Here is a 26,514-nt window from a genome sequence, read left to right on the forward strand (position 1 = left end):
TGGAATTTTATTTTGCATCTATAGGGCAAATGAAGGGGAAATAATACCTTCACAATAGTAAGTCTTCAAGTCTAAGAGCATGGTATTTTCCTCCCATGTATTTATTTTGGTTTTCTGTTTATTCTTTCAAAGTTTTATAATTTTCTATGTAGAGATCTCATACATTCTTATTAGGTTTTTCAGGGAATTTAAATATCATAAATGATTTTTTTTCATTTCACTTTCTGTTTGTTATTGTTAAATAGGAATACAATTGATTTTTATGTATAGACATTTTATTGAGCAACTCTAATAACTAACTTGTAAATTCTAATCAGGTATTATAGAATTTTTTTGATTTTCTCCACAATTAAATCATCAGCAAATAATGAGTTTGTTTCCTTTTAACTCTTGTACTTTTTTCCCTCACCTTACTGCAAAATCTATGGCTTCCAGTATAAAGCTGAATAGAAGTGGTGACTGTGGGTATTCTTTTCCTATTTATAATCTGAGTAAAAGCTATCAACATTTACCATTAAGTATAGTGTTCGCTATAGGTTTTTTTAAACCACATTGAAGAAGTTTCTTTCATTTTTAGTTTGTTAAGAGTTTTTAATCATAAATTGAAGTAAGATTTTATCAAATGCCTTTTCTGCAGCTGCTGAGGTAATTTTACAGCTTTCACTTTTACTTCGTAAAATTATTGAAACACAGTGATTCTCTTGAATTTTAAACTGAACTTGGCATTCCTAAAATGAAATCAACTTGATCACGATATGCTAATCTCTTCATATATCACTGGATTTAGTTGCTTGTTATTTGGGTTTGGGTTTTGTATTTATTGTCAGAAGTATTATGGACCTATAGTTTTCCTTTCTCATAATGATTTTAGATTTTGATACCAAAGTGTTAATGAGTTCAAAATTTACCAGAGCATGTTCTCTGTTTGTACTTACTTGATTTAGTTTGTGTGAGATTGCTGTTATTTCTTCTTTAAAGCTTGGCAAAATTCTCTGGTGAAGCCACTTTGGCTTTATTTCCCGCTGTATGTAGCCTTTTTAATTACAAATTCAACTTATCTAATAGTTGTCATAATTTTTTATTTCGTCTTGTGTCAATTTTAATAGTTTTATTTATTTTAGATTTTTCCATTTTACCTAAATTTTCTAATTCTTTGACACAGGGTTGTTGTACATAGTCAGATTTACATAGATTCATCTACATGTTTACGGTTTTCATTTTTTCCCTGCTCTTTTCTGCACCTGTGATCTCCAATGTGTACTTTTGCCCAAAGAACACTCTTTGGTATTTATTTTAACGTGGGTGGATGATTAATAAATTTAGTTTCTGATGGCCTGAAAATGCTTTTACCTTCATTGTCAAAAGATCTTTTACCTGGGCATAGACTTCTAGGTTGGCTGCTAATTTTTTTCAGCAATTTGAATATATCTCTCCATTGTCTAGCTTCCTTTTTTTTCTGTTGAGAAGTAGGTATCTTCAATTTGTTGTTAATCTGAAAGTAATATTTTATTATCAGGGGAAATTCAGCCAGATATTGGGGGAAATTCACCCCCGATATTTCATGTAGGTGCTTTTCTATTTTCCCTAAGCCTCAGCCGGTTTGAGAAATAAAGGGACAGAGAACAAAAGAGAGAAATTTTTAAGCTGGGCATCTGGGGGAGACATCACATGTCGATAGGTTCCGTGATGCCCCCTGAGCTGTAAAACCAGCAAGTTTTTATTAGGGATTTTCAATGGGGAGGGAGTGTACAAATAGGGTGTGGGTCACAGAGATCAGGTACTTCACAAGGTAATAGAATATCACAAGGCAAACGGAGGCAGGGCGAGATCACAGGACCACAGGACCGGGGCAAAATTTAAATTGCTAATGAAGTTTCGGGCACCACTGTCATTGATAACATCTTATCAAGAGACAGGGTTTGAGAGCAACCTGTCTGTCCAAAATTTATTAGGCGGGAATTTTCTCGTCCTAATAAGCCTGGGAGCACTATGGGAGACTGGGGCTTATTTCATCCCTACAGTCTTGACCATAGAAGATGGCCACACCCAAGGGGGCCATTTTAGAGGCCCACCCTCAGGGGCGCATTCTCTTTCTCAGGGATGTTCCTTGCTGAGAAAAAGAATTCAGCGATATTTCTCCCATTTGCTTTTGAAAGAAGAGAAATATGGCTCTGTTCCGCCTGGCTCACTGGCGGTCAGAGTTTAAGGTTATCTCTCTTATTCCCTTGAACATTGCTGTTATCCTGTTCTTATTTCAAGGTGCCCAGATTTCATATTGTTCAAACACACATGCTCTACAATTTGTGCAGTTAATGTAATCATCACAGGGTCCTGAGGCAACATACATCCTCCTCAGCTTACGAGATGACAGGATTAAGAGATTAAAGTGAAAACAGGCATAGGAAATCACAGGGGTATTGACTGGGGAAGTGGTAAGTGTCCATGAAATCTTCACAATATATGTTTAGAGATTGCAGTAAAGACAGGCATAAGAAATTATAAAAGTATTAATTTGGGGATCTAATAAATGTCCATGAAATCTTCACAATTTATGTTCTTCCACCATGGCTTCAGCCAGTCCCTCCATTCGGGGTCCCTGACTTCCCGCAACATTTTATAATCTACTTTTGATATGTTATTTGTCTTTCGTTTTTAGTAGTTGTACCCTGATGTGTCCAAGTGTGTTTTTCAGGTCAGTTGAGGTTCATGTTTTCTTGGTTTTTAAAATTTGGGGCATGTATTTTGTCAGTTTTGGAAGACGGGCCATTGTTTCTTCAAATACAACTTGTATATTTTTCTCTTTTCTCATTCTCATTCTATCATCTATGTTTCTTACTTTCTTAATTGTACTTTTCATACCTTTTATCATCATGCTTAATTTTATTTTCTATTTTATCATCTTTTTCATTTCATACAATCTTTTCTAAAATTTCCCATTATGTCCCTAATTTAAATCATTGTATATTTCTGTACTATAATTTACATTTCATTGTTTTTCATTGTTTTTAATTCTCTGCAAAATTTTTGCTCCTTATTTCATTTACCCCCTTGAACATATTAAGGATAGTTTTATGTTCTGTCTTATAACTCCAAAATCTATGGCTTCCTGCATGTATGTTTCTATTCTTTATATTCCCTTGTCTTCTTCTGAACATGGTCATTTTTGTTTAGTGCTAGACATTGGTGTAGAAGTAATTGAGGCCTAAGATGATGTTTTCTTCCTTCAGACAGGATGTGTATTTATTCTGGTGTTCACCTAGGGATACCAGAATTCCAAGGTTATCTTAATATAATTTTAGAAACTGAGGTAATTCAAAGCTGGGCTTCTGTCTCTGAAATACTAGTTTACTTCTAATTTACGTTACTCCAAGGGCATAGCTCTTTGGAAATATCACCTACACAATGATAAGCTTACCGGGCCTGCTACATGGAAGGTCCATTGACCTCAATCTTTGTCCCCTTAGCCTTTCAAGACTGTCAGAAGTGCCATACAGCTTCTCAGACTATTCATTTTATCTTTCTGGATGTACATATTCTTCTGTGGAAAGCAAATACCAAGCTCATCTATGCTTTTCTCCTTCTTTTGGACTTTGCCTATTCTTCACTGTAATATTAATTCTCTGATGCCTCCAAGGTACACTTTTTAAGTACATATTTTTTCCAGCTTCTCTAGTGGTTCACAGCTGCCTCATGGTTTGAATTATACAGAGTACCATTATTGGACTGGAAGTCTTTCAACAATTTTATTTTGGGGAAAAATTATTTCTATTATCTTCATTTAGTGAATTTTCTCCTTATGCATTAGTTTGTTTCATTTCAAGGTTGCTGATTTTTACTTTTGCTTGTTTCAGTCTGCTGATAATCTTATCCATTGAATTCTCTATTACAAATATTTTTAAACATAAGCCCCCACAGGGACTTTATTATACTTATGTTAAATATTTGGAAGGAAATGAACAGAATGAGTGAATGTATAAATGATTTCAGCAGAAAAATGAAAGAACTGGAAAAAGATCCAATAAATATTAGAATTTATATATATATATATATATATATATATATATATATATATATGTATTTACTTCTTGAGGTGTCTTATAATTTTTTGCCTGCCAAACATTGGAACAAAATACACATGTACAATTTTTGTTTCATTTTGTTTTACCCCCAGAGGATGCAATCCTTTCTTGTCACATGGCTAGGTCAAGGGGCAGAACTTTAATTTCTGTCAAGTGTTGTGCTGAGTTGCAGTTAACAAAAATATTAAATTAGGCCAACCTCTGGTTTCAAATAGTATTAAAGAAAACTATATTTCCCTTTCATCTAATCTTTGATTGAAGCTGACAAGAATTTGTTGGGATTTGAACTCAGATTGGTTGCATATGTGGACAGTTACTTTTGGATCATCTTTGGAATATTTTGGTTTTCAACCAAGAAAGTTTAACCACTCCATTTGGTTTGATTTGGGTTTAAAATGTATCATATATCTTCTTCTTTTGTGATGTCTCAGTTTTCTAGTTTTCTTTTTCCTACGTACTTTCTATGAAATAATTTTGTTTTACTTATTTCTATTTCTATGTTTAGAGTTTTTCATTAAAATTTAACAAATCTAATGACTTATTATTAAAATTTTAACATGAGAATGCTTAATCTTAATGTAACTCAGTTAATGTATTCTTTTCCAACAATACAAGGATTAACAATCAACTCTTTCCTCACTTAAATGCTATTTTCCCCAGTACATTAGTAGTATTATGTGTTTTTGAACCCCACAAATTATTATTGTTTTTTCATACAGTCAATGTTTATTTTCATGTAACTGCATGCTAGTCGAGGTCTTTGCTCCTTATTCTTTCTTTTTGTCTTCAGTTTTCCTAAACCTTCCGTTAGAGAGTTTCCTTTTTTTCTTTCTTTTTTTCAAACCACATTCTTTAGAATTGCCTTCAGTGAGGGTTTTTTGGTAGTAAACATAGCTTTTGTCAACTTAAATATGTTTTTATGTCATCCTATTCTTTAAATTCAGCTTCACTGAGTATACAGGTCTAGAGTTTACTTATTTTCTCTTAGCATTATTTCAGTTTCTTCTGGTTTCTATTGTTGCTGTTTAGAAGTTATCTGCATATCTAATTGTTGGTGTTTTAGACATTTTTTTTCTCTTTGAATGTTTTTAAGATCATCTTTGTCTCTGGAATATGACATCTTTACTATGATGTGTTTGTTTTTATGATGCCTGAAATTTGTTTTACTTTCTGTATCTGTACATTAATGTCATTAATTCTTGGAAATTCAATTCTATCTCCAACCTTTGCATATTTCTCATTTTCTCTATTATCTTCTTTTGAAATTCTGTAAAGACTTAGGTCAAATTCTTTTACTCTATCTTCTACTTTCTTTTTAACTGACATATTTTCTATCTCTTTTTCTTTCTTCATTGTATTTTATAGTATATCTTTAGTTCTATTTCCAAGTTTATTAATTTTCCCTTCAACTGATCCTAATCTGCATTTTAATCTGTTTTAATTTAATGATAAGTTTTTATCTCTTTTATTTCTATCAGTTCTGTTGCAAATCTGCCTAGTCATTTTTATTCTCCTGAATTTTTCTATATAATGCTCTCTGTTATGTCTTTAAATATGTTAAACATTATTTTCCATTTTGTATCTGTTATTTCTCATGTGAAATTGTTTTGTTGGTGATCCAACTATTTTCTTTGCTGGATTTTTACTTATACTGCTTGTTTTCATTGCTTATTCTTATTTTAAATATTTTAATTGTGAATTCATGCTCAATGAAAATTTATATGTATGAATATTTTTAGGCCTAGGATGATGGGACATTCTTTCATAGAGAATTTTCTTGTGTTTCATTTTAAACTAAGCCTTTTAAACTAAAACCCAAGAGTTTTAGACCTTACAGTTAGTATAAGTTCAGGCTGTAAATACTTGGATAACAAGGTCATCATGGCTCAGAAGACATCCTCAGGACAAATGGCTCCTTTAGAGAGTGTTAACCTTTCTAGTTTCCTGCTTTCTTTTTATTTTTAGCCTCTGAGATTTTCCCTTACTTTCTTGCAGTTCGGCAACACATTTTATTTTGTTCGTTTTTTATTCCTTAGGCGTGTGTTTTTGAACATGCAGTTTTCTAAGCTGTCAGCAATGAGCATCTCGTCACTCACGTTTTAACTCTGAAATCTGACATCAGACAATTTAGTGTCTCCAAACTACTCTTTTGAAGACATCATTTACCTTCTTGTTGACACTTTCCTTAATTGTTATTAATATATATTCTCTTCTTGAAGTTCTCATTTCTTTTGTCTTTGAAAACACTGTGACCTTCACGATATCTGCTTCATCTCTTTCCCATCACATAGCATGCATTTATCCATGAGTTTGTATTTTATCTTTTTTTTCACTTTTCTACACTAGGGTTTCTTTGATGGTCTCATTCAGTCTCATAACTTCAGTTACCATTGTAGCTCCTCAACTACCAATTAGCTCATCCAGGAAAATAGTCTAAACTTCTTAATCTAACATGACATTTTGATGCCTAGTATTTTGAACATACAGCTTGATAGCTATCTAGTTTAGTTCCTCAAATTCAATATAACTAAACCCGAGTTAATCTTGTCTTCCAACTAGTTTCTCTTCCTGTACCCCCGTCTTCTATTAGTGGCATACTAATTCTACCAGGAACCGTATATGAAATTTCAGAACGACTCTCTCTCTCTCTCCCAAATGCATTCACTTTTTAAGTCCTACTGCATCTTGCTCCCACACATGATCTCAATACTCTTTTCTAAATCAGGCCATCATTACCTCCAACATGAATACCCCAAATGCTTCCATCCTTTCCTCATTTCCAACTTCATTCTCACCCCTTAAACAAGACTCAGTCTTTGGCTTCTCAGAATTCCAAGACTTCGTACATGGTTGTATTCTTCTATCACTTGATCTCACAGTCTCTGCAACTCTCTGTTTATATATATAATATATACCAATATAATTTAATATGTATACATGTGTTTAACATTATACATTATATATAATTACTTGTTCATATAAATTGATTAATATATTTGATTCTTATGATTTGTTTATTTAATGAATTTTCCCTTAAGAGGAATAGCTCATTGATTCTCCGTATTTCCCTCCGACACAAAAAAACATCACATTTTGTACAGAAGGCATGACATTTGTTGATTAGGCCACATGTTGAAAAATGAGTTTCGAATTGATTTCCTGTTTATGGTATATCTACCTTTAATCCCTTCTATCACTGTTTCTAAATTAATTCTCATAAGTCTCAGCTCAAAACATGGCACTTACCTGTTCTAAGTCATCAATGATTATATTTTTTCTATGGAAAAAAGTTCAAATCTAGCATGAAACTTAAGACATTGATGACCTTGCCCTAGTCTTCCTTTTCAAATTTGTCTTCCAATATTTACCCTCTCATGCTCTGCAAGCCATTTAGAATACAGTACTTACTGTTTTCCATGCAAGTGTCATATACAAGTGTTCACATATACAAGTGTCAGTGCCCTTCCCAGTTCTGCTGCTGCATCTAAATGCCCTTCTCCACATCTCAAGGAAAGGAGAGGTTTACACTGGCTAAGATCCTGGGCTTCAGTTTCCAAAAGGTATAGACTTGCACACTAGACCTAGCATTTTTATCAGCCAAGTGATCTTGGCCTCCTAAGTTTTGGTTTGCTCATCTGTCAAATGAGCATAATAATAATAGACCTCCTCAGGAAACCATTGCAAAGATTTAAAAAGATCCACATACAGTAGTTGACACAGGACTCAGCCTATATGTTCAGGAAACATATAGGAGTATTAAATATTATGGTTAGTCTTTCTAAAATTACCCCAAATGTGGTAGAGACTGCCCTTTGCCTGCTTCCACATCTATTCTGCTGGTGACCTAGAGGTCAACTCGCTGCTGCCACCACGAGTACTGCCACAGCTGTTTCTCACAGCCAAAACACTAGTTAGGAAAACTGAACCCTGGCATTCTGAATGGATAAAAACCACTCACATCTCAGCCAGCCAATCTGCCACCATCAACAGCAGCAGGAACATGTCTTTCATTTCATATTCACCTGCAGATTTTCACATGTGTTTGTAGCCGAGCCAAATCTGCATCCTGAACACACACTGTAAGAAGATCCAGGAAATGCCTTTAGCTCCTTGATCCCTCCAACTTGAAGAAGGATAAAACCAAGTTTGGGAAGGCCAATCCATAATATCCGTTACAAAATTCATTGAGATGCCACTGCTTCAAGTTATTCCTGAATTTTTCCTAGCTGAAAGTAATTGTCCTTGCTCCTTCTTTAAGGGGGTGGTTTTCAACCCGCACTGGACATTAGAACTACTTGAGAACTGAAAAATACTTATTTTTAGTGCACTCCCAAAAAGTCTAATTTATTTGGTTTGAGGCAGGGGTGCACCTTGGATATTTTTAAAATTCTAATGTGTACCCAATGTTTAGAACTACTGCTCTAAAACTTACAACCTTTCATTTATTCTCATCACTTCCTAACTTTTGTTTAGTGATTTATGAAATGTCCTTACTCTTCCTGCTAGATCATAAGCTCTCTGCAGACAGTATCTCTATTTTTATATCCTTTACAACTTGTAGCAAATTACTTTGCAAATGACATGTATTTTACATGTTTTTCAAATGCATTAATAAATAGATGGTGTGCAATGCCTTGCAAACAATAGTGTATTAAAGATACCAGGCATGGCACCTAGTCCTTGCCTCTCTCCCACATGAAATGTTCTCAACTACACTTCTTGTGAGTCTATTCATTTTGCATAGCATAGTAAAAATGTTAAGTGGATATATTACTCATAGCATCAGGCTTTTCATCAATAACTCACTATAAAATACAACTTGACACAAAATCGTTCTGGTTTAAAAAATAGCACCTAAGAAATAACATTCTCAGCTACAGAAACTATTACCAATGAACTTACATCTTTTTTTTTTTTTTGAGATGGAGTCTCGCTCTGGTTCCCCAGACTGGAGTGCAATGGTGCGATCTAGGCTCACTGCAACCTTCACCTCCTGGGTTCAAGTGATTCTCTTGCCTCAGCCTCCCTCGTAGCTGAAATTACAGGCACGCGCCACCACACCCAGCTAATTTTATATTTTTAGTAGAGCAGGGGTTTCTCCATGTTGGTCAGGCTGCTCTCAAACTCACGACGTCAGGTGATCTGCCCACCTCGGCCTCCCAAAGTGCTGGGATTACAGGCGTGAGCCACAGCACAGCCAAACTTACATCTTTTTAGGGAGAAATCTAAAATTTAAAGGAGCAAACTAGAAAAACAAAGCCAAGTCTATTCACGCCATTGAATTTCTGAACTACTCATCTGTCTTCTACTCATTGTCTTCATTATGTTCTTTGATATATCAGTGCACCTCTAAATAAACCTTCTAAAATCCCAATATGCAAAGATAAAAATTCTGGGCTTAAATGTTGTGTTAGTTGCTGAATAACTTTGAAAGAAGTTTGACAAGAATGTCTAAGTGATACATTGCAAGTGAATGACTAGCACTGCTGAGTTCACACCTAGAAAAGTTGAATGCTAAACAATTGGGGTACATGTTTATATTAATAGTTCTTACAGCTCATAATTAAGAACAGCTTTGCTCAAGAATTTTTAATCTTTGAAAGCAAAAATTTTCCAATATCTTTGAAAATTAGCCCTCAGGTGGGGATTCCCAAGACAAAAATCACATAGTCCTCATCCTCTTTCCTACAGTTCTACCTGTTAGGGAATGATTAAAACAAGCTATTTGGCTTGCTCTTCTGGACAGAGTTATTCCCTGAGAATTTTAAACTATTAATATTAGTGACAAAGAAGAGGAAAAAGTAAAGAATAATGTTTAGAAAATTGTAAGATAGTAAAAAGTGGTCAGATTGGAAAAATTCAAACTCTTACCTTCTGCCTGCTCCATCCCAGTTAGAACTACTTGCATTCAAAGTTCAAATCAAAAGCTTGTTACTCAATTCTGTTTTGTAAAAGCAACATCAGGGAGTTGGGTAGGGTGAGAACAGAAAAAGCTTTAAAGTTAAAAAGCTTAAAACTTTCAAGATCCTTCTTCATCCTTAATGTACCCAGGTGAAAATTTATTCTCACGACTCAACATTTCCCAACTTCAAATGAGCTCCTATGCCATTCTCTCACTTCTCTTTTCCCTTCCTCAATAAACAGTTTGATCTTTCCTTCCTTGTTTCTTTCTTTCCTTCCTTCTTTTCTTCCTTCCTTTTTCCAACCTTCCTTCCTTCCTAACAGATTTCCAACAGCTTAACTTCCTTAAGATCTTCCTAGGAAGGTCTCTCCTCACTCTCCTTTCTATTATAATAGTTCTCTAAGAATTCTATATGGTTCTAATAGAGTGTGTATCATTTATATAGTTATAATACCTCTATTTTTAAGAAACACTATTTGGATGTATTCAAAGATCAATAGTTAAATGATAGACTTCATGAAAATGAGGAATGAATTTCTTAGTGTATTTTTTCTAACCAAGAAGAAGAGAATAAACATTCAGTTTGCTCTCTTACCTCAAATTACATTAACTATTACTAAGATACGAGCTATAAGATAATCCAGACTCCTTGAGTGGGCAGGGAGTTCAAATCACTGAGTAAATATTCAAGAAATGTTGACCTGAACCAAATGCTTCCTCCCACTGTATAGTCCTACAAGTATAAAATCACAAGGTTTTGAGATATTAGACTGATTCTGTTCTCACCCTACCCAACTCCCTGATGTTGCTTTTACAAAACAGAATTGAATAAGAAGTGAATTTCTTCTTTCAAGAGGCCAGGCGCGGTGGCTCACGCCTGTAATCCCAGCACTTCGGGAGGCTGAGGCGGGCGGATCATGAGGTCAGGAGATTGAGACCATCCTGGCCAACACGGTAAAATCCCATATCTACTAAAAATACAAAAATTAGCCAGGCACGGTGGCATGCGCCTGTAGTCCCAGCTACTCAGGAGGCTGAGGCAGGAGAATGGCTTGAACCCAGGAAGTAGAGGTTGCAGTGAGCCGAGATCACACCACAACACTCCAGCCTGGGCAACAGAGCAAGACTCTGTCTCAAAAAACAAAACAAAACAAAAAATTAAGAAATATGGTCTATATTGTAAGGCATTTTCTGTGGATCCAGTCCTGTTATGTAGTTAGGACTGGGATGGGAGAAGGACCATCTTGTCTTATATTTAGACTTCTGATCTGATCACTAAATAAGTTACAGGTATTTTGATGTTGTCATGTTTAAAGTGTCATTTAAAATAAACAATTGAAATATTATCAATTTGGTAATCCCTTTTGTGGTTTTATATGTTTTATATATTCATTTTATAATACACTAAAAGCCTCACAAAATGGCAGTAGACTGCAGTTCCTAACCCCTGAGGGGCCATGTTTCATGATGCTATTATACACATCTAAAACTAAAATAAATATTAATGAAAATGACGTTTTCCATATTAAGTGAAGAGTTAAAGGTACATATTTCTATAAAGTGACAAACACTTGATCGCTGTAAATGTGAATAAAACTTTTATTTTTAAACCTTTCAAGGGAATTAGATCTATTTTCCTGCTGTTTCCAAGCCTTCGGTAACCCTCTGAGTGTGTTTGTATTCACTAGGAAGGAACATTTCTGTGGAATTAATCAAATGGAGAATTCAATGTTCCTTTTAGATAATTTTGGCCATGTTCCATTGCGAACTTTCTAGTCTGCATTTCATCTTTCCTGGGAAAAGACCCACATATTCCAAATCCTCTGCCTTTTCTCTACTTGTTAGTGAAGAACAATATAGCAAAACTGCTATGTACAGAATTAATAATCATGTGCATTCAGCAAGGCTCTCTGCTGGGAATTTCATCACTAGAATAAGGCAAAACGCATGAGAATAACAGTTCAAATGTAGTCAATACAAACTAGTATCAAAAACTGTTGTATTATCGTTAATTGCTCCTCTGATTTTGCTAAAATTAAAAAAAAATTCTGTGGGGGGAGAATTAGAAAATATTCAAAGCTCCTAATATATTCCAGTAAATCCTGAGATGACAAATCTCATTTTCCAAGGAAAAACAGTGCTAATTTTTTTTTGTAACAACAAAGAATTCATGTTCAATGCCTAATTAAAACCTTTGGAAATCTATATGCGTTCTTTCTTTCTTTTTTTTTTTTTTTTTTTTTTTTTGAGACGGAGTCTGGCTCTGTCGCCCAGGCTGGAGTGCAGTGGCACAATCTCGGCTCGCTGCAAGCTCCGCCTCCCGGGTTCACGCCATTCTCCTGCCTCAGCCTCCAGAGTAGCTGGGACTACAGGCTATGCATTGTTTCTTAATGGCTTTCCAAATTTACGAAACAATCAGAGTCCTTATCTATCACTGGCTTTATGTTTCATATCAGCTTTTTTATTCATCTTACAGAATGCATTTTGCCTTGCAGATGAATTCTAGCTATTTTATCCATAACTATAATGGAATAGCTGCTGCTATTATTTATGCTCTATACATGTTACTTTGGCCCTAAAGCCTGAAGGAACCCATTGTTGTTTTCTACCACTGATGATTTTATCTGCACTTCTGCATCTGGGCAATTGTTCACAATAGTCACAAAGACCTAGCACTTGGTCTGAGAATCCTACCTGCTGAGGAGTTTTATTTGGCCAGCTTGGTAAAGGACATTTAAATGAAGATATCTAAAGCTAGCAGAAAACAGAGATTTTGGAGTCATCAGCACATTTGGGATGGTGGAAGCCACAGCCGAGGAGGGGATGTGGTACACGAAGACCTCAGGGTAAATGTGCAGAGCCCTTATTAGGTATTCAATAAAGACTTGAGGAGTAAAAGAATGAACTAGAAAATGACAATGTACTGATTATTAATTTATATTTGAGTAAAAAAGACTGTTATTTCCATCAAAATCTGCCTCTAGAATTTTCCAGCAAGAAAGTCAGTGATGACAGTTATTAAAAGCCCTAGCAACAGTTTATATCCTTGAGGTAAAACCATCCTGTTTCAACAGATACCATATTCTCATTGAATTCCACATTAGCTTATGATAAACACAAGATGTTTTTCATAATCTAGCTGCAGGTTTTATGCAATTTTTTTAGCAAAACACACAGGGAACTGCCAAGATGGGAGAGTAATCTTTCCTAAATCACTCCAAATGTCACCATGACTATAAGCATACTTTCCTAAATTGGTGGATTTTTGCTTAAGAAAATATAAGTTCATTCAAATGCTTCACTCACATTATATTAAGGTTTCATCATTTATCCTATAAACAAAATTCTGCTTTTATATACATGAATCACTTTGTCATTCATAGGATCAAACCAAAATGACAACTGCTCACTTTTACTGTCAATACTGCACAGCATCACTTCTTGGGAAGAAATATGTACTAAAGGATGACAGTCCGTACTGTGTTACATGTTATGATCGTGTATTTTCTCACTATTGCGAGGAATGCAAAAAACCAATTGAATCTGATTCTAAGGTAAGTCTCACCTCAATTTACAGAATTACTGCATATGAACAGCAAACAAGTGGGTTGGAGTGCCTCTTTTCATTTAGTGTTGACTTTCAACACTATTTCTCTGCTACTGGATATATAAGGATCTTAAAAGTTACCAGCAGTCAAGCCCCAGCCACTACACTTAGCACTATGAAATACAACATATGCTTAATCCTCACATGATCTTCTAAGGTAGCTGAGAATGCTAAAGATTAAAGGGGTTAAGCTATTTGTCCAAAGTTACACAGCTAGAATTTTCCTGCTGTTTCCAAGCCCTCAGTAACCTTCTGGGTGTGTTTGTTATTTCTGGAATGACAAGGGTATAAATAAATGCATAAAGAATTGAAGTTGAAAGGATTCAAAATCTGTTTTCTGATGTAAAATCAGCTTCATTTCTTACTAAACCCTATTGATACCTCTCACACCTACCACCCCTTCCTCCGACATGCTTATTTTTTCTCTTTCTTTCTTTCTTCTTTCCTTCCTTCCATCCTCCGATTATTTTCCTCTCTCTTTCTCTCTCTCTCTCTCTCTTCCTTCCTTCCTTTCTGCCTTTGTTTTACTTAGGTGATGTTATTTTTTGTCTGTTTAGTTACATCTCAAAGAGTAATAGAACATTGTACCCTAAAATTTTTAAAAATCATTCCATGAAAAACCTCTATTATAGTTTATAAAAAGAATATAGGCAAATTTTGAAGACATAGCAGAGAATTTATTTGTTTTTTCCCAGCTGCCTTAAGTGACCCACCAAGAAAGCCCTAGGCTCTAGCTCTTAATTACCCCAGAGAGTCTCCTCTCTATGGATAACAGTTTCAGTAACAACTTTCCCTCACGCTACTAGCACAACCTACTGACATGAGAGTCCCAGGAGTGTTCAGTTTTGTTTTATAAAATGGCCTGTATTGTCACAACCACATTTAATTAACTTTTATTTACCGTCTCAAAGGATCTTTGTTACAAAGACCGGCACTGGCATGAAGGATGCTTCAAGTGCACCAAATGCAATCACTCTTTGGTGGAAAAGCCTTTTGCTGCCAAGGATGAGCGCCTGCTGTGCACGGAGTGCTATTCTAACGAGTGCTCCTCCAAGTGCTTCCACTGCAAGAGGACCATCATGCCTGGTAGGGTCTCAAGGGGACTCCTGTCTCTAACTGAAGCTGTGATGCTTTTCATTAAGTCCCAGCACATGAGGAGTGCAGCAGCTCCCAAAACCCTGGTTTTGAGAAAGATATCTTTCTTACTCTCTCAATCTTCTTCCGTGTACTTTAGAAATAAAAAGATTATTCATTCATTATCCTTGAACAGGTAAATTACAGTGTTCTGTGTATTTTCATATAGTCTAATTCATAGAAACATTTCAAACCAGAATCTTACCCATAAAATAAAGACAAAATGTATACCAATAACACTACATTAAACACAGTGCCCTAGGCACAATCAATGGCATCAGAAAGAGTGATTCATCATAGGCGATTGGGGCCAACTGCCATTTTGTAGCTTGACACAAACTGTTTTGAGGATCGGTTATTGTTATTCTCTCTTAGGGAAGACAGGGTTCATGTATATCATTCCACTTTTGGCAAGGACTGATTCTTTCTATTTTGATCTTCTCAATCTCTATGGTCAGCAGCATAAGAACATAATTCATTGTCTGCCACTCTTGCTCTCTCATTTTCTTATTATGGATTCAGAGAATTTTTAGAAGGCCATAACTGCACAGTATAGTCTCAGTAGTTGTGCTCTGGGCATTTTTAATACCCTTGTAATGATTATTATGGCTCAATTTATCCAAACCATGTGAAACCATTAGGAGTCTCCATTAAAAGTACTTTTACATCTCCAGGTTATAGGTTATGCAGGGCTTGAAAAAGTTTTCAATCTAAGAGTGATTCTCCATCATCATGGCTAAACTTTATTAACCATTTTTTTTTCCCAGATGAATGGGTTTTTTGGAACCTGAAAAAATACTATTTTTCTAAAAGGACAATTCATTTATCATCTTAACTTAAAACGTTTTTAAGTAATTTGATCTGTATTTGCTTAAAAAATAAAATTATGCTTGACTTATACTAACATGTCCTTACTTTTGGAGTACAGGTTCCCGCAAAATGGAATTTAAGGGAAACTACTGGCATGAAACCTGTTTTGTGTGTGAGAATTGCCGACAACCTATAGGGACAAAGCCTTTGATCTCCAAAGACAGTGGCAATTATTGTGTGCCGTGTTTTGAGAAGGAGTTTGCTCACTACTGCAACTTTTGTAAGAAGGTAATTTTCTAAAGAGGGTGAAGCTTGTGGAAACTCAGACTATTTCTTTTTAGCTGTATCATATATTTAGAATGAACTGATACTATTATGTTATATCTGTAATCAACACACCCATGGTAGTTTGGACTTTCAACATGTCCAAACCACTAGTTGTCACGATGAGCATGACCATCTTTTTGTTTTTATTAACCATAAAATTCCAGCCACAACAAGAATTTAATATTCCAAACAGCTCAAGTGATTTGGTATTCCAGTTCATTTCACTGTTTTTTGTTTTTTGTTTTTTTATTTTTTTGAGATGGAATCTCGCTCTGTCACCCAGGCTGGAGTGCCGTGGTACAATCTTGGCTCACTGCAACCTCTGCCTTCCAGGTTCAAGAGATTCTCATGTCTCAGCCTTCCAAGTAGCTGGGGTTACAGGTGTGTGCCACTGCGTCCAGCTAATTTTTGTATTTTTAGTAGAGATAGGGTTTCACCATGTTGGCTAGGCTAGTCTCGAACTACTGACCTCAGGTGATCCATCTGCCTTGGCCTTCCAAAGTGCTGGGATTACAGGCATGAGCCACCACACTCGGCCCATTCACTGCTTTTATACAAGATCTCACGTATTCTGAGAGAAAGCACAGGTCTCTCTTTGAATACAGATGTTTCTTAAAAAATAATTTTTGATCCATTCAGTATTAACTGTTTCAGAGAAATATGGATTTGCCTCACAAAGTGACTAAGGGAACCAAGTTAAACAGGATGTTTAACTTCTCACATTCTTTCTCAGCAATGCAAATGTCTTCTTGACTTGAAGCTTTTGTATTTCCTACGAGTAGAGCAATCGGCTCAAGAGAGTGCCAAGATCATGGGGGAAGTTCAGTAGACAAAAGACAGAAAGAAGACTAAGAGCAGCAAGTTCCTTCACTCCAGTTCCAGGATCATGTAGGGCCTTCTGACTTGGCTTCCCACTCAAAAAAACATTTTCTAAGAGAAAAAAAAGTAATATTTTTGAAGTAAACTTCATCTAATTCCTTTTTTATCCTCTAAGCTTTTATGTGAAAAAGTAGCTCTAACACCTTGATGAAGCCTGTCTGCATTCCATAAAATATATATGGAGGTTCTCAAAGAAGTCCTTGACCTGTGAGGCATCATAAGTTTAAAATGACACCATAAATTGTCATGAGAAAGCTGAATCATGAAAATACATTGGATTAGTATAGTGGTTTCAAAGTATTTTTTATCTGTGGGTTACTTTGGCAGAACTCAAGCCCATTTGTATATCTGGACAGCTGGAAGTCACACTACCACTTTCTACACACACATATGTGAACACACATGCACATACACACACACACACACACACGCAGTTAACTGTTTAACATACATAACCAATACCACTACTGCATTTAAAGAGGCAGCAATACACTATGCTAAGTTATAATTATTAAATTACACTATGTTGATGGCTGAGAATTACAATTGATCACATGACATAAAATAATCTTATGACTGAGACCTTCATTACTCTACCAAAACACTGGCTTAGAAGATGACTTTACAAGCAGCAATCAAGCCATATGACATATGAAGCTCCAAAGAATTACCAGAGTCAATGACAGCATTTAAAAACATGCTGGAGCTGGGCATGGTGGCTCACGTCTGTAATCCCAACACTTTGGAAAGTCAAGGTGGGAAGATTGCCTGAGGCCAGGAGTTCAAGACCAGCCTGGGCAACATAGTGACACCCTGTCTGTATTAAAAAAAAAAAAAAAAGTTTAAAAATTAGCCAAGTATGGTGACACGTGCCTGTAGTCCCAGCTACTTGGGTGGCTGAGGCAGGAGGATCACTTGGGCCCAGAAATTCAAGGCTGCAGTGAGCTATGATTGAGCCACTGTACTCCAGCCTGGGTGCAATGAGATCCTATCTCTAAAAAATATACAAAACTTAAAAACTAAAGAAAATAAAATCTTGCTGGAAATAAAATGAATAGGTTTATCTCATTGTTTTGAGAGACAACTGAGTTGGCCAATTTTAGACTGCATTTCTTAAAGACAGACTAAAACAGTAATGATATTTGTGAGAATTATCCTAAAATCATTTATCAGACACAATAATGAAGACTCTTTCAATGCTATAACAATTCAAGAGTGAAACTTCTTTAGTACATCCATGCTGAGCACTGTCTGGGCCAAGTGCTGATGTTTCCCAGGTTATTGGAGCCTGTAACTATATTTAGGATATGATTTGAAGTCATCAAAAATTTACAAAATATTTATATTGGGTAGTAGACAGATTATGACATGCCAGATTATTTTTTGTTTAGTTTTTAAAACCACAAGTCCTTTTCTAAAAAGCTAGATTTGTTTTTGATCAAGATGATCCAATCTAAACAATTTTTTTCAACCCAAACCAAAGACCAAATATTTTCTTAAAAAAAGGAAAAACTACTTGACAACCAGGCCCTCAGAACTTTTAAGCTTTAAAATCCATAGATTTTATTTTGTTAAACTAAGATTTATTTTCTGCCAGAAAGCAAATGATTTTAAACTACAAGTGCTTCAAATTCAAACTCCTCAAGGTTCAAAAGGAGTTAAACGTCTTCTTCGATTTTTCATCTGTCACATAATGAGTGCAAAATCATTATTGCCCCCACTTTTTCACAGAACAAACTTGTTCTAAATCCTAAGATCAATCAGTGGCGAAAACCAAGCTTAGATATTAGACTTTATCTTACCTTCCTACCTCTTCAAAAGGAATATAATCACAAGCAAACTATTTTTAATGTTCCAGAATTTCTTCTCTCTAATTAAACAGTCTTTGGTGTATATATCAAGTTTTATTTTGCTGTGAATACATTTTTTCAAGTTTCAGATCTTTTAAGCATTGCCTGCTAATCATCAGACCAAACAAATCAAAGGAATCATGAATTCTGCTGTGTCTGCTGTAAGGCATTGGAAGTCAGTAGGAGGTATTTTAAATTGCTTTACTTCCATCACAACATTATGCTTCCCATTTACTTATTCAGAATAGTATGCTTTTTTTCCTCTAGGAAAATATCTTTCATATCAAATATCTTTAATTTATAAGATATTTGTTATAAGATTAAAAATACCTTTAGAATAATTTTTTCACAAGTCTATGTAACAGACAAATAACATTTTTGAGTTTGTAAACAACGAGGTGGCTTAAAATAGGCTCTAAGTTTTTACTACCTAGTTAATTTGATACAAAGGTTATAGGAACCACCTCAGATACCCCATTGCTTCAGTCATTATAAAACACTTACAAAAACACATTCCAGTATCTACAGCAATTCTAAGAGCTCATTAGCTGTGAATTCAAAAGGTGATATGGCTTAAAAATAGTTACATGAGAAAAATTGCCCAATATTTATCCATCTGATTCTAAATAAAGATTTCTCAGCCTTTTAAAAAGTAGAATTCATGGATTAAATTGGTTTAGAAAGAAAATATTATCTTATGCAGAACTAATTACATCTCAGGCAAAACACTGCACATCACACCTTAAGGCTCAATGTACAACCAGGGCTTATTCCATTGAGTTCTAATTCCCACAGCACCCCACTGCTAGATACAATATTGGAATTGCTTTCCAACTATTTTTTCCTTTGGTATTTATTCATTCATTCAACAATGATTTTCAACTGCTTATCTGTGTAAGGTAACCTTGACTCAGTATGGCATTAATGGTGATGCACACAGGCTGTGGAATCAGACCATGCAGGTTTGAATCCTAGCTCACTATGGCCATGGCAAGTAACTTAATGACTGTAACCCTCACTAGTTGCTCATCTGAAAAGAGGGAAAGATGATAGTCTGTAGTATGTAGAGGTGTTGAGAATATTCAGAAGAGATCATCCTTAGCACGGTGGTAAGGACTGAAAAAACACTTAAGAAATGGTAGTTGTTATTAGCAAATAATGGTGCTTACCAATTCCATTCAGAATTACTGCTGTTGAATATTCTTGGACCTGGTGTAAAGCATTCAGGAAAAAGAAGAATTCTTTTAAGCATCCCTAAAGTTAGACAGGTAGTTATAAGAACATAGTATAGAAAATAGCTCTAACGGCAGATCTTTAAAAACCAAAATTAAGAAAATTCAGAGAAGTATGAGGAAGTGAAAAAAGAACCTGTGTGGTTTTTCTCCCCCATCTTCCTGAGTCCAATATGGCCCTGCCTCTGTTCTATTTCATTGTAGGAGAAAAACATACAATAATTTTCATTTCTTTCTACTTCTAATTAATTCCTATAGCCTTTGGCTTCTCATATTATTAATTTTTTAATGAGTTTTTGAGGAAAAGAACATCCTAACATAAGGTGAAAATAGAGTAGCCAAAAGCACCAGTTGTGGCATAGAAGACATGAAATGATCTTTTTTTTTTCTTTTTGCTTCCTTTTCTCCCCAGAGATACTAGGATCTCAAAAGAATCATGAAATGATCTGAATTGTAATGACTCCCATGGTCATTGCCTTTTCTGTGGTCTTTGGCAGGTGATAACTTCAGGTGGGATAACATTTTGTGACCAGTTATGGCATAAAGAGTGTTTTCTGTGTAGTGGCTGTAGGAAAGATCTCTGTGAAGAACAGTTCATGTCCAGAGACGACTATCCATTCTGTGTGGACTGCTACAACCATCTTTATGCCAACAAGTGTGTAGCCTGTTCCAAACCCATTAGTGGTGAGTTCTTCAGTTCAATATGATCATGCCATGAGACAGTTATGACTTTATGAAATACTATCTAGTTAATTTAGGAAATGCAATTAAAAAATGGGAAGCTTTCCTTTATATTTCCTTTGGAGATAAACACAAGTGGGTGCATATATATGAGTATAAATATTACATGGATTCCTCAAGGAAAGTACAAGAGTATAATTTGGGTGCCTATACTCTGTGAAGGTAACTACATACTAAACCTAATGGTACTGACTCTAACATTCAAGGAAGGAGGAGAACAGGATGAGCTGAGAGGTTAGCGCAGGCCTTCACAAGGAGATCTGCTTGCAGCCTCATTAAGGTTTGAGTGGGAGGAGAAGAGTACTGATAAATCAAAATCCTGCTTAATTCTAAAATAGGACCAAGCATCCTTTAGTTAGGAAGGTTTTAATTAAATTCCACTATTGTATAGAACATCTGAAGCTGTAATAATTAAGGTAGCATAGGTCAGTAATTAATTAAACTTCATTTTAAGATGCTTCTAACAAATGTATTACTCTCTTTTCTCTATTCACTTGCAATTATGAAGTGTGTTTATGAGTAGATGAAAGAAAACAAGATAGCATTTTACTGAAAAAAAAGTGACATGATTTGAAAATAACGTAATGATAAATCGATGCATGTTAAAGAAGTTTTCAAGGTAAAAAGAAATACATCTTTTCCTCAGAGACACTTTTAAAATGCTAATCCTATAATAAAGGAACTGAAACTAGCATGACACTTGAGAAACTCAGCAGCTATTCTTTCTGGCAATTTACAGTCACTTAATAATGTGTCAGAACTGTATATCTACTTTCTATTCCTAGTATTCTTAGATCATATTTCAATTTTCAGTTGTTCATATACCATAGAATTAAAGATCATTTTATCCCTTTCCTCCTTCTTCATCTTCAAATATGTAGCAAAATTAAAGTTGAGTCTTCATGCACTTTCCAACCAAAAGAAAAAGTTTCACAGCAAACCCCACCTTGGCAGGCTTTCACTGACTTGCAAGGGGAGGGAGGGTGTCACCAGAAAAAAACAGCATGGTCTTATTTGTCTATATGGAGCACCATCTGTGTCAGGATCTCACACTGGCTCACGGGCTACATCTGGCCAGCAGGCTGTTGATGTTTGGCCTCAACATGTTTGGAAATAACTAATGTAAAATCCATCTCTGCAGCTAAAAGTAGAGGAAGAGCCTGCCATTGGGTGAGCAGACTGCTTCCACATTCCCCAGCAGGGTCACCATCATATGGAACTAGTGGCTGTCCAGTTGCATGGGGCATGCCCTCTCTGTCCCTTGCACCCTGTCTGCATCACTCAGCTAGATCACCTCCCTGGCCCTTGCAAGAACTTGCCTTAGCAATCCCACACCACTGGGCTCCAGGGTCCATGCTTTTAATTACCCTGCTCTCCTGCCTTCTACAAATTTGACAATTCCTATAGCCAAGAGATCTCCACTGATTTTAGTTAGAAAATGGGACTTTCAGATATCCAACAATACCTGGAGCTCCAGAATCTCCCAAGTAAAATCTGCAATCACAGTCCATTTATTTTATAACAACACTTTTCTTGAATTGGGACAGAAAAAAAAAGGGGGACTTCAATGACAAAATAAGGAAATTAACAACTCAAAATAAGTTTCAAAATTCTCTGGAGATCCAGATGGCTAATACTGATCTTCAAAAAGCCTACACAAGCCCTGAACTTGAGTTTCAATTCTGGTATATCACAGATTCGTGTGCCTAAGTGATTTTTTTCATAGATTGTTCCAGATCAATCACTGGGCCCAGCTTTTTAAAGTTGAGATGGAAAAACAACGTTGTTCTGCACAAAAACATGAGGATGATCAAAAGCAAATAATCTGACCCAAAAGTAATCTAAATGCAATATTATATATTTAATTTAGACTCATCAGTCCACAGGAAATGTCTAATAACTATTTTAATCTTTTTTTAACTTTGTGATTGAGACACCAGAGGCTGAAATGCCTGCAAAAACTTGCAACTCACTTTAATATTTCTTCATCTCATTGTTAAATATCTATAGGCCCTGAAGTACTGCTTCTTTAAAATTGAGCTATTTGAACTGATGTACCATTGGGAATTCTGATATTGTCACATGTCTTCGGAAAATTGGCATTCATCTGATTATTATGTCACTTTAAAAGCTAGGTATTCTTGGTCAAAGGATACACAATTTCAGTTAAACAGGGGAAATAATTTCAAGATCTATTGTACAACATAGTGACTATAGTTAACAACTACGTATTATATACTTGAAAATTGCTAAGAGAATAGATTTTTAAATGTTCTCACCACACACACAAAAAAGTATATGATAAGGTAATAGATATGTTAATTGCCTTGATTTAGCCATTCCACAATGTATACATATACAAAAACATGTTATATAATATATGTACAATTTTTGTTTGTCAATTAAGATTAATCAATTATTTTTTTAAAAAGCTCTGAGAAATCTACCTATAAATCACCAAGTGTAATTTTTAAAACCCATCACATTGAACTGCTTCATTTGAACAAACTCCAGATAGAGCTACCATATTTTCTCCTCCTTTGAGATAGGATTAACCTCGTAAACTATCAGGGATAAATGAAGCTGCTTGATGCAGTGAAAAGTGCTCTGGACTGAGGAGCAAAAGACTTGGTCCTCCCTGCCCCCACTGCTGTGTCACCATGGGTGACTAACTCACCTCAGGGGTGGGGGGCCTTCATTTGCCTTATTTATAAAACAAGCAGTTGAGCAGGTTGGCTTTCTTCCATCTCTGTTTATTTCAAGGAAAAGGAATTTCAAATGTTGTGGCTTATTCAGAGAGTGATGCTGATGTTCCTGATCATATTCTTTACCAAAGATAAACTCAAACTTAGTTTCATGAGGTTAAAAGCAGAGACTCTAAAGACAGATGGCCCTGGCCTGTGCTTAAATCTTAGATCTGCTGCTTACTAGCTGGGTGACCTGGGGCAAGCGGTTAAACTTCTCATTTCTCAGTTTTTGTCTGCAAAGTGGGGCTGATGCTAATATCTAACCCCATGAAGGTAAGGTGAGGGCTGTATAAGGTAACACACATAAAGGACTTAGAATAGTGATTGGCACACATTCAAGCACTCAACAAATGCCAGCTCTTATTCTACTGACTTGTCAGAAACCTATGAAACCAGATAAAACAGGTGTCGGAGACCTGCTTCATGAATGGCTTTCTTACTGCAAATAACCCTCATGACCTAAGGGAGTAAACATATCCCTTTTGGAACAGTTTACATACATCTCACATGTTGGTTCAGCCCTTTCTTAAAGTTGCCAGATGCTTCTACTTTTTCTTATTTGTAAAATTCTGGAAGAATTGCTTTTATATTTGCCACTTGTACAAGGCTTACTAATAAAATTAAGAAAAACTCATGAGCTTCAAAATGCTAGACATGTAATAATTAGTTTTATGAACAGCATAATTTATGTATATACAGAACATTACTCTTGCAGTCAGCTTATTAATGTTTTGAATAACATTAAGGGAATTAAGTAGTACATAATTAATTTACATTTATTAGGAAGTAATGTTGATAGCATCATAGATAAGCAAGCTATAAATTTAACCAAGGAAAGTAGAGAAATTTGATGCAAATTTCTCTATGACTACTAAATTATATATGAAGACATCAAATAAGTTTGTTAGGATGGAAACAAAAGATCATTATCCTATTTAAGAAGAATGTATCTGAAATAGAATGCTATTCACCCTTTCACTTCACCATTCCAAATGGAGTATTTGGAAATCACATATGAATTACATAACTCTTTTAGCCTCACTCCATGGATGATAAGCAAATAATAGCACTAAGATTACTGGGAGAAAACACGAAATAAATAAAGACCCAAGCCTAGGGCATCTCAACCTCTTCCCAAACCCTAACATTTTCTCCTTTTATGTAACTTCTCAAAATCAATTTCTTGAACTATACCCTGGAATCACATTAAGGAGACAGAGATCAGACCCTCACCGAAGATTCAAATTCGACTACTTTTTAAAGAAACAGTATGGTTCAAGTGAGGCCCAAGTTAAAGTGGAGGAGGCTGACAAAGCTCTTAGAAACCAATCACGGGATAACGTGGCTTCATTGGCCAGATTCAACAAAAGCTGAAGTTGGCTCTGAGCAAGGTAATAAGGCCATCACATTAGGAGAGCTGAACGATTAGACAAAATCCTCTATTTGGGCTCTAGAAATAGTGTCCCAAACCGTATAACCCCAGGATGTATTCTAAGTACAACTAAGCTCAGAAAAATGAGGGGAAAGAAGAAAACTAAAAGTCATTACAACATTGGACATCAAACTAGGAAGCATACATTTATTTCATTTTATCTTCATTTTGCAGCTGAGAAAACTTAAAGTCATATAGAGAAAAAGGGGAAATGTATTCATACTTAGATATCTCTGACTTCACAACCTATACCTTCTTTCCACTATGCTACACTGTATTGTCTTATCTGGCTTAGACAACCTTATCTGTTTCCAAAAATACCTGACTTGCATATCAGCATTCTGCCTTCTTCGGGTTGATTATGGCAGAATTTGGCTGTGAATCTGGTTGGGTGGCATAGGTGTAACTTTCCTACAGCGGATACTTCCAGATGGACACAGGGCCAGGAAGCAGCATTCTTTTTTGGGTTATTTGCCTCTGCGTTGTTTTGCTCATAGCTCTATCTCCAGTTCCTAGAGGAGCATCTGCTAGAATGCTCAATCTATTCCTTGAAAGGATAGATTAATCTTTTTCTCCAATTCCTTTACAGGTCTCACAGGTGCCAAGTTTATCTGCTTTCAAGACAGCCAGTGGCATAGCGAATGCTTTAACTGCGGGAAGTGCTCTGTCTCCTTGGTGGGTAAAGGCTTCCTGACCCAGAACAAGGAAATCTTCTGCCAAAAATGTGGCTCCGGAATGGACACTGACATCTAGGAGACAGTCCTTTCCCACCTAAAATCCACTTTGCCTTCGTTGTCACTAAAGCCAGAACTCAGTTGCGGTCTTATTTTTGACTTAAGTTTTAGAAAATATTAATGTAGTTTAGAGTGGAAAAGTTTTTGCACACATTTTGATCGAACTATATTCTAAGCGCACAAAAAGCACAGTAGAACAGAAATGAATATATGCTAAATCACAAAGACAACTCTCCTTGCAAAATACTGCACTCTGCTGTTAGAAACATAGGAAAATATCTCTTCATAATCAAATATATGACATATACCTAGGAGCTGTGGATGTAATTACTGAAGAATGAGGTTTTTCATACCTGAAGAGTAAAAGAAAAACTAAGAGATCAAACTGAGAGGTATACATGAGGCTAGTGTTTGCATTCCTGGTTATATGTAATGTGATAAATTAGCTATGAATGGTAAAAGAACAAAACTGATCAGAGTAAATTCATTAGCAATTATCACATTTAAGAATTGTTATCATTTAAAAATCATCCTTTTTTTCCACACATACTGACTGTAGAATTAAAAAACAAAGCTACAATTTTCCCTCATACACACTGCTTCCACAGCTTGCTAGTTCTGTGTTTACTCAATGGAATATGAGAACTGAGGACATTATGGCTCTCATAATCTGCATAGGTATAAAGAGGATCATTTCTACCTAGGGATAGCCAAAGCATGGGTTTCAACACGTTTTGTATTAAATGTATTTTCAAAGTCCACAGTGATTTTTCTAAACGCTTACAGATTCCATGAAATAAAAGTCTATTCTTTCAAGTGGAGCTAACCAGGATAATCTTTGTCCCTAAAGGCAAACCTTTAAAATAAATAGATCATTAAATCTTCACTTGTGGAAATGAGTTTTAGGGAAGGGATTGAGTCTTGGAACATGACTTTCATCCAGATATCTAAAGACATAATAGAATGCATAATTAGCTCTGTGCCTCATGCATTATTGCCTTCTAAAATTACATAAATGATTAATGGGCAGACATAAAAGT

The 26,514-nt window shown here is 35.6% G+C and overlaps 1 protein-coding gene across 8 annotated transcripts in view; it reads left to right on the forward strand.

Annotated features, from left to right (window-relative positions):
- FHL5 (four and a half LIM domains 5) overlaps positions 1-26,290 on the forward strand; it is a 53,966-nt gene extending 27,676 nt beyond the window's left edge. For 4 of the 8 annotated variants that reach the window (XM_016954727.4, XM_054685525.2, XM_024356982.3 and 1 more), the window contains 6 exons: positions 10,804-10,935; positions 13,365-13,535; positions 14,500-14,674; positions 15,651-15,820; positions 20,318-20,504; positions 25,330-25,554. In XM_016954727.4, coding sequence (XP_016810216.1) covers positions 13,377-13,535; positions 14,500-14,674; positions 15,651-15,820; positions 20,318-20,504; positions 25,330-25,493 — 855 coding nt within the window. In that variant the 5' untranslated portion in view covers positions 10,804-10,935; positions 13,365-13,376 and the 3' untranslated portion in view covers positions 25,494-25,554. 8 annotated transcript variants of the gene reach the window in all.
- Positions 26,291-26,514: the final 224 nt, after the last annotated feature.

The sequence above is a fragment of the Pan troglodytes genome, chromosome 5 (genome assembly GCF_028858775.2).
Source record: "Pan troglodytes isolate AG18354 chromosome 5, NHGRI_mPanTro3-v2.0_pri, whole genome shotgun sequence".
In the NCBI taxonomy this organism is placed as follows: domain Eukaryota; kingdom Metazoa; phylum Chordata; class Mammalia; order Primates; family Hominidae; genus Pan; species Pan troglodytes.